The 17,844-nt window shown below is 42.4% G+C and overlaps 1 protein-coding gene across 1 annotated transcript; it reads right to left on the bottom strand.

The window, feature by feature from the left end:
• Positions 1 to 343: 343 nt before the first annotated feature.
• On the bottom strand, positions 344 to 17,838 carry LOC121921602 (valine--tRNA ligase, mitochondrial-like). Its single transcript, XM_042449905.1, has 16 exons — positions 17,718 to 17,838; positions 13,939 to 14,222; positions 13,073 to 13,157; positions 12,023 to 12,123; positions 10,502 to 10,623; positions 9,966 to 10,032; positions 8,422 to 8,519; positions 7,858 to 7,939; positions 7,003 to 7,122; positions 6,697 to 6,808; positions 6,089 to 6,177; positions 4,899 to 4,989; positions 4,370 to 4,497; positions 3,760 to 3,863; positions 3,139 to 3,220; positions 344 to 679 (listed from the first exon to the last, which is right to left on the bottom strand). The coding sequence occupies exons 2-16, from the start codon at positions 14,173 to 14,175 to the stop codon at positions 557 to 559; spliced, it is 1,641 nt and encodes a 546-aa protein (XP_042305839.1). The 5' UTR covers positions 14,176 to 14,222; positions 17,718 to 17,838; the 3' UTR covers positions 344 to 556.
• Positions 17,839 to 17,844: the final 6 nt, after the last annotated feature.

The raw sequence follows: 17,844 nt of genomic DNA, 5'->3' as shown, positions 1-17,844 counted from the left end.
TAATAATTACAACTGCAATATACTGGCAACTACTGTCTTTCAAAGGCAGGTTACATACCGCCAGATTGCGGTGGTCTCCCTCCGCCACCGCTTGCAGCGTACGGGAGCTGCAGCGGCCAAACCACACAGCTCCCGGACGCTCCAAGGAAGGAGCGTGGAAATTGCGCTCCTTCCTGGGCCCCGGAAAAGACGTTGCGAGGCGCTAGTTGTGCACTTGCGGCATCATTTTCGGGGTGCGACGCGTGGACACACAGCGTCCGCTATGTCAATATGGTGGCGGCCGTGTGGAACGGCCGCTGCCATTTTCTACGCACAGAGTGTGTATTAGGGTTAGGGGCGTCGCATACTAGGGTGCCCGTTTGTAACGGGCCAAAAACTCTTTTTCAGAATGGATTGTAATCCTCTAGGGAGCCACTACCAGTCAGAGTAAACAATATTGTATTAGTTAAGCAAACAGACTAAGAGCACAAGGGAGCTTCATATGTAAAACTGATTGTTTGAACCAGCCCTTTCTAACAGAGGTCCTGATTAGTCTATCAAAAGTTGTATACTCAAGTCAAAAGGGTAAGAAGGGCGGGGAGATTGGACTGCTCTCTTTGTACCTGATACTCAAGAGCCAAGTCCTCCAATTCTTCTCATAATATTTAGGCGTTAACTTCAGGTTTCCAGATTCCACAGCCTTAAGGCAGAAATGAATAAAAAAAGAGGTTAACCAATGCAGGACTGTTCAAAGTCTTGGAAGAGGTGGTGAATTGTTTTGATGCAGTCTCAGAAAAAAATTCCCATGATCAACATTCCTCAAGTTGGCATGTCAGATGGAAGATTCTGGCAGTTGTAATAAAAAACAACAACAATGACACTACAGCTTCCACAAGATCTGATCCTTACATTCCAAAATGAACATTCCAAATCCCTTACTTAACCCGACGACGGCCTGCTGTGACGCGTTTAACAACTTCTTTGCAGACAAAATCTCTCAGATAAGAGCCGACTTAGATGCCACCGTTGAAACAGAGTCGACAGGCGAGGCGTCCAGTGACTCCGCCGAGGTAGTCATACTGGATCAGCTCCAATCTGTGAGTACTGATGATGTGGACAAGCTGCTTGGTAAGGTGAGGAAGACAACTTGCCCTCTTGACCCTTGCCCATCATGGCTGGCCGTCCGGGGGGGATGCATTGATGAGATTCCTCACGGATATCATTGGTGCATCCTTCAGGGAAGGACATGTTCCATCTTGTTTAAAGGAAGCGGCAGTTAGGCCGCTCCTAAAAAAACCTTCCCTGGACCCCCTGGATATGAGGAATTATAGGCCGGTGTCATTGCTGCCATTTTTGAGCAAGGTGATCGAGAGGGCAGTTGCCCTTCAGCTCCAAGCTGTCTTGGATGAAGCCGATTATCTAGACCCATTTCAAACTGGCTTTAGGACAGGCTTTGGGGTTGAGACTGCCATGGTTGCCTTGACCAACGATCTGCGTCTGAGCATTGACAGGGGGAGTGTGACCCTGTTGGTGCTCTTAGACCTCTCAGCGGCTTTTGATACTATAGATCACGGCATCCTCTTGGACCGCCTGAAGGGGTTAGGTATCGGGGGCACTGCTTTGCAGTGGTTCTGGTCCTTCCTCTCGGGCAGGTCTCAGAGGGTGCTACTCGGGGACTGTAGCTCCAGTAAAAGGTACCTCACTTGTGGGGTTCCTCAGGGGGCTATTTTGTCCCCGATGTTATTTAACATCTATATGAAGCCGCTGGGTGAGATAATACGGAGTTATGGTGCTGGGTGTTATCAGTATGCTGATGACACCCAAATCTATTTCTCCGTATCTCGTTCGTCGGCCTCGAATTCTGATGGCATCTCTTTTCTCAATGAATGTCTTCAGGCAGTAATGGGCTGGATGAGGAAAAACAGATTGAAACTGAATCCAGACAAGACGGAGGTGCTCATGGTAGCGGCCCCGAAACCAAGAATTGGGTTGCAACCTCCCCATCCTGGATGGGGTCACACTCTCCTCCAGCGACTGTGTTCGCAGTCTGGGGGTGCTCCTTGACTCGTCGCTCCTGATGACAAATCAGGTAAATGCGACGGTCAGGAGTGCCTGTTATCAGCTTCGGCTGATACGCCAGCTGCGCCCTTTTCTGGAAGTAAGGGATCTCGAGACGGTTGTGCACGCGCTGGTAACCTCACGCCTTGACTTCTGTAATGCACTCTACATGGGGCTACCCCTGTGCTTGACTCGGAAATTAGAGCTGGTTCAAAACATGGCAGCCAGGCTTGTGTCAGGTACATCTAGGAGGGACCACATTACTCCGGTTTTGAGGTCCCTCCACTGGCTGCCTATCAGCTTCCGGGCCCAGTACAAGGTGTTGGTTATCACCTTTAAAGCCCTAAATGGCTTGGGTCCAAGCTATCTTAGGGACCGCCTCCTCCCGTACAATCCTCCCCGCGCTCTCCGGTCCTCTGGGAGGAACTTACTGCAGCCTCTAAAATCTAGGCTTGCGGCAACCTCCCAGAGGGCGTTCTCTGCCGTCGCCCCCAAACTCTGGAACGACCTGCCGGATGAGATCCGTCAGATAACATCATTAGACAGCTTTAAAAAAGCGGTCAAGACGGATCTCTTCCGGCAGGCCTTTCCAGATTAACCATCCTGGCCCAGGTTCCCAGGTTCCCTGATTCCCTCATTCCTCCCGTGGCCCCATCTTAGTGATGGTTGAGGATCAACAGAGGGATATCAGGGTTTTTAGTTTTAACTGCTGTTTTAATGCTTGATATTGTGTTTTTAATATGTTATACTGTTTAATACTGTCTTAAGGGGGGGAGGGATAAAGTGTTTTTAATTGTCATATTTTATATTTTACTGTTGTTAACCGCCTGGATTGGTTTGCCAGAGGGCGGTATACAAATAAATATTATTATTATTATTATTATTATTATTATTATTATTATTACATGTCACCTAGAACATCTGACAAATAAATATAATATCTAGTATGTTTGCTCCTTAAGCCTGACAAAAATACCTACAATTCTAACACATGCAAGCATCCCACAGTGTTTTAACTTTATTTTATGTTTTGAACTATAAGGCTCATGAGGGCTCTGTCAAAGTATTCAATAAAAGTTTCAATTGTTCAGGGAAAATTACCTCTAAGGCTTTGTGAGCCATCGTTTCACACTGGACAAACCACTGGTTCTTTAGGAGAATTTCAACCACATCCCCAGAACGGCTGCAGATGACAGAAACAAACAAACCTGCTAAGAAAGTCTCTCCATGTTTCCTATGTTCCACCTTACAAAGGCTATGGGCCTCTTAAGCTGAGTTGAGAGGTCCCAGGGCCTTAGGCTGAATCTACTCCTCCTAGGGTCCTGTTCTGGCTCTCTGAGATTCTCCACATGGGCACATCTTGTTCCCCATAACACCATTACCAGCTCTTCCTGTTTCTATAAAGGTTGAAATGCCTCCCCTGGCAGCAAGAGTTTAAAGCTAAAAATATGCAGGTATTGGTCCCACCCTTTTCCCTTGGCCTGCCTGTCACTGGAATGAGGCATGTGAAAATTTCTCCAAAATAGGATTTGGCTCTTGGGATGAAAGAGGTTTGACAACTTGCTCTGTAGTATTACACTTCATACAGCAGCATAAGCAAAAAATGACAGACCTTTGCTCTAAGGAGCATGCAGTCTGTTGATTAACCACAAGAGAGGATGTCCTGAGATTTATTTACTTAGAGGAATTAATTTCCCTTTTAAATACCTTCTGCTCTATTACCTGCAAAGAGGAAGCATCAAAGGATTCTCTTTTGCACCCTGATGAAGACCCTTCTCCTTCAAAGCAGTCAACACCTTCTCTCGTGCCACAAACCTATTCAGGCCCTGAAAGAGAAAAATTTATTTGACTCATCATAGTCTTGTGGGCAACACAAAAGGCTAACAGTTTTTATGGCCTTATGTCTAGTTTAACCATGTGCATATATATCTAATTGTATCAGCAGAAGAACTACTCAAGAGCTACTGTTGTCTAGATTAGGTAATTTCAAATGGGGAGCTCTCGTGATAGAAAGATAATAATCATAACAAGTAAGTGATCAATTATTGTCTTTCAGTCGGGCTTCCAAAGATGCCACCTTGTGTATCTGAATCCCTAATGTTGGCCCTGAATTGAGCACAAAAGGGTGGCATCCTAAATTTCTAGTTGTACATTACTGCACTGTATCTGTGTACATTTTCCAGAACAGTGATTGTTTTAGTTGTTTCTTATGCACTTAAAAATCACAAAGGGAAGGAATCCAAAAATTTGATGTGAAATAGCTCCTCGAATATTGTTCGATTAGAAATAGTATTATCACCAGTCTAGTTGCCCCATCAAAGGACATGCATACCTGTAACCATTCCCCACACTCTGCCGTCATTGAACCATCTTCTGCAATAACCGAAATGAAAGGCAATCTGTGTTCACGAGCCAGTTCATAGTCAGCATAGCTATGTGCTGGTGTTACTTTCACAGCCCCTGCAAGATGGTATGAAGTAACAATGACTGACTCCTCTGAACAGAATCATGTCACAACATTACGCCAAGAGACATACATTTGCCACATTTCTGTAAGGAAGTCTCTGATCTCTCCTTATGCAGGCAGTTAGCCTGCAGTGAGTGGTGGTCCAGCTTAAAGGCTGGTAAATGTGTGGGCACAGGTCTGCCCACACATCCCCATGAGCAGAATGGCAAATGGGACAGCCACTGAAACTTTGCGGCTGTGCCCCTGTTTTCCAGTTATGTTTGCATAAGCGTGCCAGTGAATGTTATGCTCCCCCGGTGTTCAGCAGGATTTCATTTCTGACAACAAGCACCCCATGTCTAATGGCAAACTTCCCTCCTGTTGCAAGGTAGGGAACATGCATATTTTTTTTCACCTGTGCCCATCTCCCGTTCCACCAAGGGATCTGTAATGACAGGAATGAGACGGCCAGTGAATGGATGGCAGAGCCTCTTCCCATGGAGATGCTGGCAAAACAAAACAGAGAGAAAAAGTAGTCGGGACAGATTGCAGGCATCTTTTTAGAAATTAAAAATGGAGAGATCACTTCCTGTTGTTGTTTTTTTAACTGTTTCAATATATCATGTTTCCAGCCACCTCATTAGCAAGGAATGCAGAAAATATCCTTATCATGATTTATAATTACAGCGCTCTAGAAATAAAGTTTAATAATAATAATAATAATAATAATAATAATAAACTGCTACTTCATTGGCCAGTTAATTTGACTAACACTGCCCTCTACGGTTAGAGGCAGAAATAATTTTTCTGTCTAACCTGGGACAGAGATATTCTAACATAACAGCATCTAACCCATGTTTTTTCTGAATTGTGCTATCCTGTTTTTCCTAAGATAAAACAGGATGTGATAGAGGCCTCCCACAGGATAGACCACCAGAGCCTACGCGTGACCACCAAGAATGTTCTTTAAAGATAGACCATTAAGACAGATTGAAAGCATAAGGGAGGCTCCACAGATGACCTTAGAAAGTGAGCAAGCTGAAATGAGAGGTCCTTTGTTTTGCCTTATTGTCATTGTACCTGGGTCACTGCTGGAGAACCCAAGGGTTTCTAGGAATTTTCAGGCAATATCTCCCAGTCATTCCTTGCTACTGACAATCTTGGCTAGGCCTACGGAGAGTTGCAATTCTATGAAATTTGGAGGGCTACACATTCCTAACCCTGATCAAGGCTAAATTGGCCCTTATCTAATAAAGCACAGTTCTAAGCTTCCAAGCAGAGCTTGGATCAGTTACTTTTTTAGATAATAATTCCCCAAATCCCCCAGCCAGGAAGGCCACTGGCCAAGTCAGTATGAGGAGTTTGGAGACTGTAGTCTAAAAAGATAAATTTTCCAAGCTATGATTATCAGGTTCCACATCAACTTGTCTGTCTGCCTGCAGACAGGTCCCACTAATTCCCAAAGTCTTTACAACCCAATATCCTTTTAAAATTGAAGTTGCTATGGTTTCAAACCAGGAGCTTCTCCGAATACAGATCATGTGCTCTACCACCAACAATAGCATCTTTCCCACAGGAAGGGGATACAGTGCAGAGAAGGCTTACTGTGTACCGTGGGTCATCTGGATGGACAGCAACAGCCACGTCTCCTAACATGGTCTCTGGGCGGGTAGTAGCCACAAGAAGCTCCTCACCTGACCTCAGTAAAAAGAAGTAGAGACCAGGTGACAACAGGTGAAGACAACAAAACAATGTTAATTTTTCTCAGAAAAGCAGCTTGCTTCTGGGGAATATTTTGTTTAAATAGGGAAGTGGTCATATTATGAGAAGGTTGCACTTGAAGTGGAACAGGGTCAACATGTTGCATAACAGACAAACTCCCAAACCAGAATACATATCTAACCTACGATTCTGTAGGTCAGCCCAATCTATTTTGCAATGTTGTTACAAACATAAAAATGGAAAACCTCACTGTGCTGAGTTTCTTGGAATGAAGCAAGATTAAAATGTGACTTTGTTATTCTGGGTTTTTTTGGAATGTGAATGCAAATTACAGAAGAAAAACATAAAATCTGAAAGTACTCAATAAAACAGGCGACCACACAGGAGCTGTACATCTCAGCAAAATGCAACATACAATCATTTCATGCAATATCAAGCTGTTGCCACATCTTGCATGTTCTGTTGAAACCAACTCAGTATTGTTAACTCACCTTCCTCTCCTTCTACCTTATATGCAAACATCTCCAAGACCCCAAATGTTACTTTGCCCTGGATGCCAGGCACAGAGAGCTCCGTCCGTCCAGCAAGTTGCCTGTTTTCCACCTGGTAGACACACATATTATGAAATGCCTCTATCCAAACAACACCAAACACCTTAACTGCTAGCACTTGGAACAATTAATTAAACTACAACTCCTCGAATCCTTGAATGGTTATGATGGGTGGTAGATTCTAAGAACAGTAGACCCCCACCCCAAGGTAAGATTTTCAATCTGGGACCTAGACATCTTGCTTACCTCAATGTCAGAAATGGCTGATTGCAAAGCACATGACCAGTTCACCAGGCGTCTATCCCGATATATCAGACCTTGTTCATGCAGTCGCACAAAGGCCTCAGTCACTGCTTGGGAGAATCTCTGCAGAAAGACAGAAAAGAGGGGCCAGAATAAGATTTAGAACTTTTGAAGCTATATTGGGTTTTAAAAAACGATACTATTTTTTTCTTGGGGAAAAACAGACAATTTCAGTGAAATTGATAAACCCTTTGCCATAGGGTTTTGGTTTTTTTGACACTCCTCACAAATGTAAAGTCACTCTACTACTTCAGGAATAGAAATTGTGTTATGTGTATTATGCTGTGTTTATGTTTTTTGGGTACGACATATTTAGTTTATGTAGATACTAATTCCAATTTTCCTTCTGAATTTACTTTTAAAGGATTTTTGTAAGAAATTAAGCTACTAACTACTGGACCTTCCATTCTCTCATATCAATGCACTTGGCTCTCTGAGTGAGGAAATAAATGTTTACAGTTAATGATATCTTGTAGAATAATACACTTAATTTGTAACGCCTCAACACAGAAGAGCTCACTGTCTTACTTCTTAAAGCATTTAAACTACTTTTGCGGTTTCATTTTACTGTATTCAATCTGTATCTCCTCTCCTCCAAGGACTATGGAGCAATATTTACATTATAAAACAATCCACCCAGAGTCTCCAAGCAACTCAGTGGCACAGCTAAACAAAAATAATTTAGGATTTATCCAACCCATCTCCAGAACAGAGCTGCCACATTTAATGAACTGGGGAAAGAATTCATAAATGGTGATTCGCAACACATACACCTCTTTCTTAACATCCATTACTCACAGAGTCCATGGTAAAAGACATACGGTCCCAATCCAATGATGCTCCCATCACTTTCAGCTGTTGAAATATTTCATTCCCTTTTCTGATAGCAAGGAAAAATAAAAACAAAAAACCCTATTACACACAAATATATATGATATGATATGATATATAATGAAAACCAAGCCAGAGGTATTCTACCTGGTTGATTGGGAAGGACTAAATCCCCTCTTGGCTTTTCAAGAAAAAGATTTAAGTTGTTTTATTTAGGGTTCACCTGGATATACAGTCCTCTATTATTTGTTATTGTTGTGTGCCTTCCAGTCATTTCTGGCATATGATGACCCTAAGGCCAACCTATCACAGGGTTTTCTTGGGAGAATTTGTTCAGAGGGGGTTTCCACTTTCCTTACTCTGAGGCTGAGTGTGACTTGTCCAAGAACACCCAGTTGATTTCCATCGCTTAGCAGAATATATGAACCCTAGTGTCCTAGTCCAACGCTCAAACTACTATACTATGCTGGCTCCCCCATCTGTCCATAGACCAAATCATGACAGCATTTAAGGCCACCATGTTATACTCACTCTTCTTTCCAGTGCCAGACTTCTTGGAGGAACCTCTCTCGTGTAAGCTCTTGTCGTCGGACTCTCTGTTCCTTCCAGATTTTTCTTTCTACCACAGCCTGAAAAAAGAACAAAAAAAAAAGGGGGGGGGGGTTAAAATCAGATCCCATTTGAAGGCAACGTGGCTAGAATCCTTCTCTTGCCCATCCTTCTTTAATGCTACAGTCCTAAACCCAATTGCCAGAAAGTATGTCTAATTAAATACAGTGAGATTTACTTCTGAGAAAACAGATATAGGGTTGCCCCATTCACTTCAGAAATTTCAACAATGGGTGGTGGTAGAGGAATTGCCCTCAAAAAGGTTCCTTGATGATTCATCTACCACTACCACCCTCACCCCCACTTTCTGCTGGCACTTGGATGTCGATAAAGATGGTGCTACTTTTCCATTGCTCTAGCCTGTATTTAGAACTGAACACTCTTTCTCTTTTCTGGTGACTTTTCATCTTAATTATTTTTAAATGTTTAATTCAGTTACATTTCCTGCTGGTTATGCATCTTGACTAGCTTATCACTTGCAGTCAAAAGGTGAGATAAAGTGTTTTGGTTAGTTCAGTTATACTAGTAGTATTTCAAAAACACATTTTTTACGAGAAAGAGGAGGGGAATAATAGCAGCAACAATCCTTAAACACTAAAGAGTTTGGAAATGCAACAAGAGGTCAAAAAGTCAGATTTCATTTAGAGTAGATGACCTGCAATAAAATGCTGCAGCACAGAGTGCTGCTTTTCAGGATTCTAACCATTGTATTTTCTTCCAATTGTTCACCAGTAATCATTGTTGTACTAGGGAATCACAGAGCATGCTCCATCCTCACATGGCTGTTTTTAGGGAATGTTTATAGAAAGTGTAATGTTTGGGATGGAATGTTTAGGGCTCCAACCAGTCCATTCTATAACTGCCAGCCAGAATTCTATGCCCAATAAACTAAATGTAACCAAGTACATCAGTCATGGTTGGGCTGTTTTGTTTTTTTACTTTCCCAAAGGGGTTGTTTTTTAATGATATTTTATATCTAGTGGTATTTGAGCCAGCAGTGTGATACTGCTGAGAGGCGACATGAACACACTCTTTAAATACGTCAAGGGCTGTCTCAGAGAAGAGAGGGCAAGGTTCTTCTTTTCTGTCCCAGGTCTAATGGTTTGAAGTTATAGGAAGGTAAATTTCAAGCTAGCATTTGGAGGAACTTCTTGACATTGAGAGCTGTTTGGCAATGGAACCAACTGCCTAGAGGTGGGGTCTCTTTCTCTGGACCGCTTCAAAAAGAGGCTGAACAGCTGCCTGCTCGGGATGCTCCAGCTGGGGATCCTGAACTGAGCAGGGATTGGAGTCGATGGCCCATGGGGCCCCTTCCAATTCTATGATTCCACTTCTACAAGTGTTGGGGTTGGCCAGAGCCTACTGATAACCTCCCTCTTGTGCACCTGGAACTGTTCTAGCTGTATAAGCAACTGCACTCAACAGTCCAAACATTGGAATGACCAGGTATCGTTACTTCTTCTCACCTGAGTGGCGATTCCAGCATGATCTGAACCTGGAACCCACAGGACTTTATATCCTTGCATCCTTTTCCTATAACACAACAAAAAGCAAGCATACACAAATGTATAGAACTCAGTAGCTGAGACATGCACAGGTATCCTGCTCTTCAACATACATAGGAATCAGGAGTCCAAAGTACTAAAGGTTTCACTCTCATATTTACATAATATTTCAATTATTCTCTCTCTCTCTCTCCCCCTTTATGAACTGGGTTGTCAAATTTTCAAGGATCCAACATGGGCAGGGAATGTGTGGCTCTACAAATATCACTGAACTACAATCGCCATCAGTCCAAGACAGCTTAGCCAGTGGTGGGAAATGCTGAGAACTGAAGTCCAGCAATATGTGGAGAATCACCCAATCCCCAACCTATTTTTTAGTATCCATCTATATTTGCTGTAATCTCCCCACTGTGAGCTTCATGGCTATAGACTAAGGACATCAGCGATAAATCTGAAATTGTGTGACCATTTCCCATACCCTCTAGAGCTTCACTTACCACCGAACCAAAGCATCTTCAATAGCCACAGTCAAAGCATGGCCCAGGTGCAGGGAGCCTGTGACATTAGGTGGGGGAATAGAGAGAGAAAATGTTTCTGGCTTCTGATGTGACAAATGATGCTGCCAAAAGAAGGAGAAATGAGATAGATCAGCACTGGCTGAAGTCAGAATGATTCCTGCTAGCCAATGAGCTCTCAGGCTCCAGGGGTGGAATCACTAACTTGATATCATAAGAATATAAAAGTTTTATTTTTATATTTTGTGGCAAACAAGATGCTTTGCTGGGAAATCGACAAGCAGAGCATGAAGCCAAGCACTTCTCTCTGCTGTTCGAAAGTACTAACATTCACTGGTTTTCCTGGAGATTCCATAAAATGAACATGGCAATCAACAGCTGATCAATCCATTCTCTATGAATTTCATAGAATCAGAAAGAAGTTAGAAGGACACACACACCAAGCTTGATACAGGAATCTAGGAACTATTGTATCCCCTGATAAATGGCCATCCATCCTCTGTTTAAATGCCTCCAGCAAAAAGGAATCTGTTAGCTCCTGAGGCGAAGAAGAAGAAGAAGAAGAAGAAGAAGAAGAAGAAGAAGAAGCAGCAGCAGCAGCAGCAGCAGCAGCTTTATTTTTACCCTGCCTCTCTGTCAAAAACAATTGAGGTAGCTTACAATTAAAAGAATCCATACAAAACCCAATATCCCAATTCATCCCTCCCTTCCCTAAAACATGAATTAAACAGATTAACCATTAAAATAATCTATTAAAATAAACAAAAAGTAAATAAAAATAGAGCTACAGTTTATTCACTGAGGTGGTAGATTCAGACTGATGGCCAGGTTTGCTATTCAGGAAAGGTCTGCTGGAAGAAGAGATCCATTTTGACAGCTATTTTAAAGCTGTGTAAACTGGTAATATGACGGTCTTCTCCCACAAGCCATTCCATAATCTGGGAGCGGTTGAAGAAAAGGTCCTCTGGGTAGTTGCAGTCAACCTGGTTTTTGTAGGCTGGAATAGGTTCCTCCCAGAAGACCTGAGTGTGCGGGGTGGATTGTACGGAAGGAGGCAGTCCCATAGATAGGTTGGACCTAAGCCATGTAGGGCTTTAAAGGTCATAACAAACACCTTGTACGGCGCCCAGAAACCAATGGACAGCCAGAGGAGCAATTTTAGAATAGGTGTTATATGGTCATTTCTGGTTTTTCCAGTGACAGCCAGGCTGTCATATTCTGAACTAATTGAAGTTTCTAGACTAGAACAAAGACAGATGTGTGGGCCTGCATCTTGTGTTGAGCTCCAATCCATCAGCCCTTACTGGGTAAATCAATAGTGAGGGAACCAGTGGTGAGCCAAATGTTCTCCTGATTCATTTCCTCCATCTCACACTCCATATTCCACAATAATCTTTTTACTTATTTGTAATTTCTTCTGTCGGTTCAAAGGGGAAGGTTTCTCTATCATTTGCTCTGAGAATATTTTTCTAATACAATTAGACTGTAGGAACAAATTTCTACCTGGTATTCTGGTTTGAAAAAGCCTTCTTTCACCCACCAAGCATACCAAGCAGCTTCAACATAGCGTGGGCTATAGGAAGTGGGCAGAGGCCCTGATGTATCTGTGGGAAGAAGACAATACATAGACCCCATTACTAAAGCAGGCATTTGCATATAATATAATAATAATAATAATAATAATAATAATTTGTTTTATTTATATACCGCTATTCCAAAGATCATAGCGGTGAACAGCAAGTAAGCTAATTAGCAAGTAAGCTAATTTGCCCCCAACAGTCTGGGTACTCATTTTAGCGACCTCGGAAGGATGCAAGCCTGAGTCGAGCTTGGGCCCTTTTACTGGTCTTGTACTCGCAACCTTGTGGTTTCGAGTGAATGGCTGCAGTACAGGCATTTAACCACTGTGCCACCAGGGTTCCTAACAATATAAATTGTTAAACATGTGTAGGTCTGTTTTGTTATTATTATTGTGTGCCTTCAAGTCATTTCTGGCTTATGCCAACTCTAAAGCAAACCTCTCATAGGGTTTTCTTACAAAGATGTCTTCAGATGTTTTCCATTGCATTCCTCCAAGAATGAAAGATGTGACTTGCCCAAGGTCACCAAGTGGGTTTCCATGGCCGAGCAGGGATTTCAACTCCATTCTCCCAGAGTCCTACACCAGCACTCAAACCACTGCACCATACTGGTTCCTGTGGGTCTGCTAAAGTTACATACTTTATATGGATTCCAAAACATAAGAAGAAGAGGGTGGATTAAACCAAAGGCCTCTCCAATTTAGTATCCTGTTGCCAAACTCGAAAGAGGACATGAGATCATAAGTCTTCTTTCACTATTGTTCTCCACTGAATGGTATTCCGAAGCATAATTTTCCTATAATATAATCATAATGGCTAGTTGATATTGCTACCCACAAATCAGATCTCTTGTCAGATATACTAGCTCATCAGTTTAGGACAAAAATACTTCTTGAGGAGAAATTCTTTTCTCTAACATATTTGAACAAAAGGGCCTCTGGAATGGGTAAGGAATCAAATTCGCCTACCATACCTTTCTTTTCCCCAGCTACAGTTGGAATGTCATACTGAACCATGTCTCTCACAGCTCTGCCCTTTCCTTGTCTCGGGTGCTCATCCTGTAAAAAGTAAAAACAAGAAATATTTAAAGGAACTTGCATGGTCAGGGGAAAAAAAATGACCACTGAATCCATCTCAACTCAGCAGGACTGTGGAGTCAAAGTTGTGGTAAGAAGAAATATATTGACTCCAAAACAAAAACTTATACTCTTATAGGAGTTTTGTGGAAATAAAGGGAGATGGGACATAGATTACACAAAACCATGTATGATACTTTCAGTTTCTGAGAAAAGGAGGGCATAGCTACTGATCCTCACCACCAACCAAAATTTAAAATATATGCAAATGATTTTATTTCAGTCCTATTCAATGGTACAGTTACCTTGCATCAGGAGTGGGAAACTACAGGCCCTTGTATTTCATTTTCTTCCAGTCCAGTCCAGCAGAGTAAGGGATTATGGAGGTTGCACTCAACATACAGAAGGTATATGGTTCCACACTGCTTCATTATATTAAATGCTGTCCACTTTACACCTTGCACAGAAGATCATGACTGGCCTCCAGTTTCACTCCACTTCATTCTGTTCTCCACATGCTCCCTATTGCCCTTCTGGCAGTAGCAAAGACTTCTGCTTTTGTAAATGGACTTTCTGGACATTCCCCCACAAACACATATAGGCACATAAAGGCTGCACTTCCACACTGCAGAAATAACCCAAATTGGCACTGCTTTAACTGTCATGGCTCAATCAAATTCTGAAATCTTCACTACCTGTTAATTCCAAATTTATTCAGATTTGGCCACCATGACTGCTGGCCATCACAACCTGCTTGACTCACCTTCAGCTCAGCAGCCAGCCCCGCTTCGATGGATTCAAGTCTCTCCCATTGCCGTTTCTGTTTCTCTGCCCTATTTTTCAGGTGAGCCATTTTCCCCACTTGGCCATGGGGGCCAGGCTTGCTAGCTTGGGAGTAAGACTTCGTGTCAGCAGGAGCATCTTGGTACCTCTTGAGAAGCAGACGGCAGAGAGAACACAGATTTCGGCTGGGGCTGGGATTAAGTGTGGGTGATGGCATGCTTGGAAAAGTGGAAATTTTCAATCCCCATACAATTCTTCTGTTCACTAAAATTAAAAGGAAGATAAATACTTAGTAAACAGCTTTACCTGATGGGTTTCTGCTACTATTGTAAGCATTGTCAGTGGGGATGTGAGAGCGGGCCTTCTGGATGGCTGCCCCTAGACTCTAGAGCTCCGCTCCCAAGAAGGCCTTGTTGTCTTTCTGTTGGCAGGCTAAAACCTATTTTTTTCAGACAAGCTTTTAAAGCGAAAAGGTTTTAATGAATAAGCTGGGGGTGCTGTATTTATTTTTTGACTGAGCTGTTTTAAGAGCTTTTAAAACAAATTATTTGCATTTTATTCTTTTATTGAAGTTGACTTGTTTTAATACTGCAAATCATTTAATTCTATTTAAATGTTACCTTTTTTATATGTATTTATAAGTATTTGAAGGGATGTCATATTGAGGATAGAGCTAGCTTGTTTCTGCTGCTCCAGAGAATAGGACCTGGAACAATGGATGCAAATACTGTACAGGAAAAGAGATTCCACCTCGACATTAGGAGGACCTTCCTGACAGTAAGAGCTGTTTGACAGTGGAACACATTCCTTTGGAGCTTTCTAGTCTGGCCCAGCTTTCTAATCTATTCAGGTCATCTTGAATTGTGATCCTGTCCTCTGGGGTATTAGCTACTCCCCCTCGTTTGGTGTCATCTGCAAATTTGATAAGTATGCCCCCAATTTTGTCCTCCAAATCATTGATAAAGCTATTGAATAGCAGGATGGAACACATTCCCTCAGAGGGTGGTGGAGTCTCCTTCTTTGGAAGTCTTTAAACAGAGGCGGGATGGCTATTTGTCACAGCGAGTGCTTTGATTATGAATTCCTGCATGGCAGGGTTTGGACTGGACGGCAGTGGCATCACTGAGGTATGGGGGACCACACCAGATGACACCCTAAGGGGTGTGTGACACTACTACTACTCTAACGCCTACCTTTTTGCAGAAATCGGTAGTGGTATACATCTGCTTCCCTTTAAAATGCTTTAAGAGATGGTAGGAGTGAGGTGAAGCTCAGTGGGAGGAGAAAGGAGAGGCCTCGGAGTTTTTTAAAATTAAAATTTGAAATTTTTAATTTTTTAAAAAAAATAAATTATTTTAAAAAGTTTATTTAATAACATCACATTTTAACCAAAACTTCACTATGTATATGTAAATACATTTAGGTTGTGCATATGTAATTTAACAGTATAATTTTAATTTTACTAGTTGTTTATGTCACAACTATTAGGATTATATTATATCGATAAATGAGAATGACAATTGTTCAGTAACATTAGCGCAAAGAAACTAAGAATTCTGTACGGCGTGAAATGGGAGGAAGTCAATGTGTGTGCGTGTGTGCGCATGACACCATGAGTTCCCACACCGGGTGACACCAACCCTAGTGACACCAACCAGACCCTTGTGGTCTCTTCCAACTATATGATCCTATGTTTTAATTGTACAGGTATTGCTTTTTTAAACTGTGAGTTGCTTTGAGACCCAATTTTTTGGGGAAAGCAGGATATAAATTTGATAATACAGTCAGCCCTCCGCTTCCACTGATTCTTTATCTACAGATTCAAGCATCCATGGCTTGAAAATAATTTTAAAATATATAAATTCCAACAAGCAAACCTTGATCTTGCCATTTTATAAATGAGACACCATTTTATTAGTCCAATTTATTTAATGGGACTTAAATGGGATTTTTGTATCCACAGGATGGGGAGGGGGTGGTCCTGGAACCAAATCCCAGCAGATACCAAGGACCCGCTGTAACAACATCAACAACAACAACAATTCTCCCCAATCATGCAAATGATTGAAGATGCTGGGTGGGGGACAGAAGCCAGGAGTCTGCCAGCCCCTTCCCTGCACCAGCATTGTCAAGGAAACACAGGCTGCACCTGCAATGCAGAATGAATCCAGTTTGACACTGCTTTAACTGCCATGGCTTCATACTATGGAATGCTGGGATTTGTCATTTTGTGAGATATTTAGCCTTCTCTGCCCCACCAAAACTTCAGATCTCAGAATTCTCTAGGATGGAGCCATGACAATTAAAGTGGTGCCCAACTGGATTACTTTTGCAGTAGTGTTTTAGCTATTTGGGTTAACTTACAGTGTAAGCCAATATTCTCTATCATAGGCTGCATCCGCACTGCAGAAATAATCCAGTCCGACACTGCTTTAACTGTCCTGACTCAATGCTATGGAATTCTGGGATTTCTGGTTTTGTGAGACATTTACCCTTCCTTGACAGAGAGCTCTGGTGCCCCACAAAACTGGAAATCCCAGAATTCCATTGCACTGGGCCATGGCAGTTAAAGCGGTGTCGAACTGGATTATTTCCGCAGTGTAGATGTGGCCGTAGAGTACTGGCGGTTCAAGTGCCATCAAACTGCTTTAATTCTGTAGCACAGATACACCTTGAGTCTTCCTCCCTTTTCAGCTGCATTCGCACTGCAGAGATGATGCAGTCTGACACCGCTTTAAACTGCCCTGGCTCAATGCTAAGGAATTCTGGGAACTGTAGTTTTGTGAGACATTTAGCCTTCTCTTTCAGAGAGAGCTCTGGTGCCACAACGAACTACAAATCCTGGAACTCCATAGGATGGAGCCATGACAGTTAAAGCAGTATCAGAATGCATTAATTCTGCAGTGCAGATTCAGCCACACTTGCCTTTCTCTTGAGCTTAGTTAAGGAAAAAAAGGGGGGTTAACCCTGGAGAGACAGAGTGGTGTATTGGTTTGATCATTGGACTATGTCTAAGTCACACTCTCTCAGCCTCAAGGGAAGAGAAAGGTAAACCCCATGTATTTATTTCTTAAGAGCCAGTGTGGTTTAATGGCCATACAACACATTTGTTCCATTTCATTCATCTTATTACCATCTTCCAGCTTCTTCTCTCTTCTCCTTACCTTCCCCCTTTCCTCTTACCTTCTACTATCTCGTTTTTCCTTCCTTCCATCTTTCTTCTCCTTCCCCATTGTTCTCCTTACACACTCAACACACCTCTCCCTTTACCTTCAGAATTTACACACTCCTTCAACTACATACCTAACTCTCTTATTATCATTATCTTTCCCTCCTTTCTTTCACCTTCCTTCCTTCTACAGTTTTAGAAGAATAATGGTTTAATGGTGTGAGTCTTGGACTGGGACTCTGGGGACCAGGGTTCGAATCCCATGCCACAGAAACCCACTGGCTGACCTTGGGCAAGAGGTCACACTCTCTCAGCCTCAGGGGAAGGCAAAGGCAAACCCCCTCTGGACAAAACTCTATGTATTTATTACTTAAGAGCCAGTGTTTTACTCTTGCAGTGTGTTTGGACCTGGGATAGTGACACCTTTGCTTTCTTGTGGTTCAGTGTGCACAGACTTTTGTGTTTCATGCACAAAATTATTAAAGAATATTATAGATAAAATTACCTTCTGGCTATGTATATATATATATATTCTGGGAACTGTCGTTTTGTGATACATTTAACCAACAACAACAACAACAAACACTGACCTGCAGTCAAGGCAGGAAAGGAAGGCTTCCTAGGAAAGGCAACACACACAGAGGCTTTTCCTTCCAGATTTGAAAGAAAGAAATAGGTCCCTGACTCCCTTCCTTCCCTCCTGACGGAAGCCTCTAT

This window comes from Sceloporus undulatus, chromosome 2 (assembly GCF_019175285.1).
Source record: "Sceloporus undulatus isolate JIND9_A2432 ecotype Alabama chromosome 2, SceUnd_v1.1, whole genome shotgun sequence".
Classification (NCBI taxonomy): domain Eukaryota; kingdom Metazoa; phylum Chordata; class Lepidosauria; order Squamata; family Phrynosomatidae; genus Sceloporus; species Sceloporus undulatus.
Note: the sequence above shows the minus strand (reverse complement) of the source record. Positions and strands in the feature narration are given on the sequence as shown.

Bases quoted from the DNA above. Each gene is read 5' to 3' on its own strand.
- LOC121921602 (XM_042449905.1), bottom strand. From the start codon at position 14,175: ATGCCATCACCCACACTTAATCCCAGCCCCAGCCGAAATCTGTGTTCT. The intron at 7,940-8,421 runs GTGAGTATAACA...CCTTGCTATCAG, and splicing joins GTCTGGCACTGGAAAGAAGA to AAAAGGGAATGAAATATTTC. The intron at 6,809-7,002 runs GTAAGCAAGATG...TGTGTCTACCAG, and splicing joins CAGCCATTTCTGACATTGAG to GTGGAAAACAGGCAACTTGC.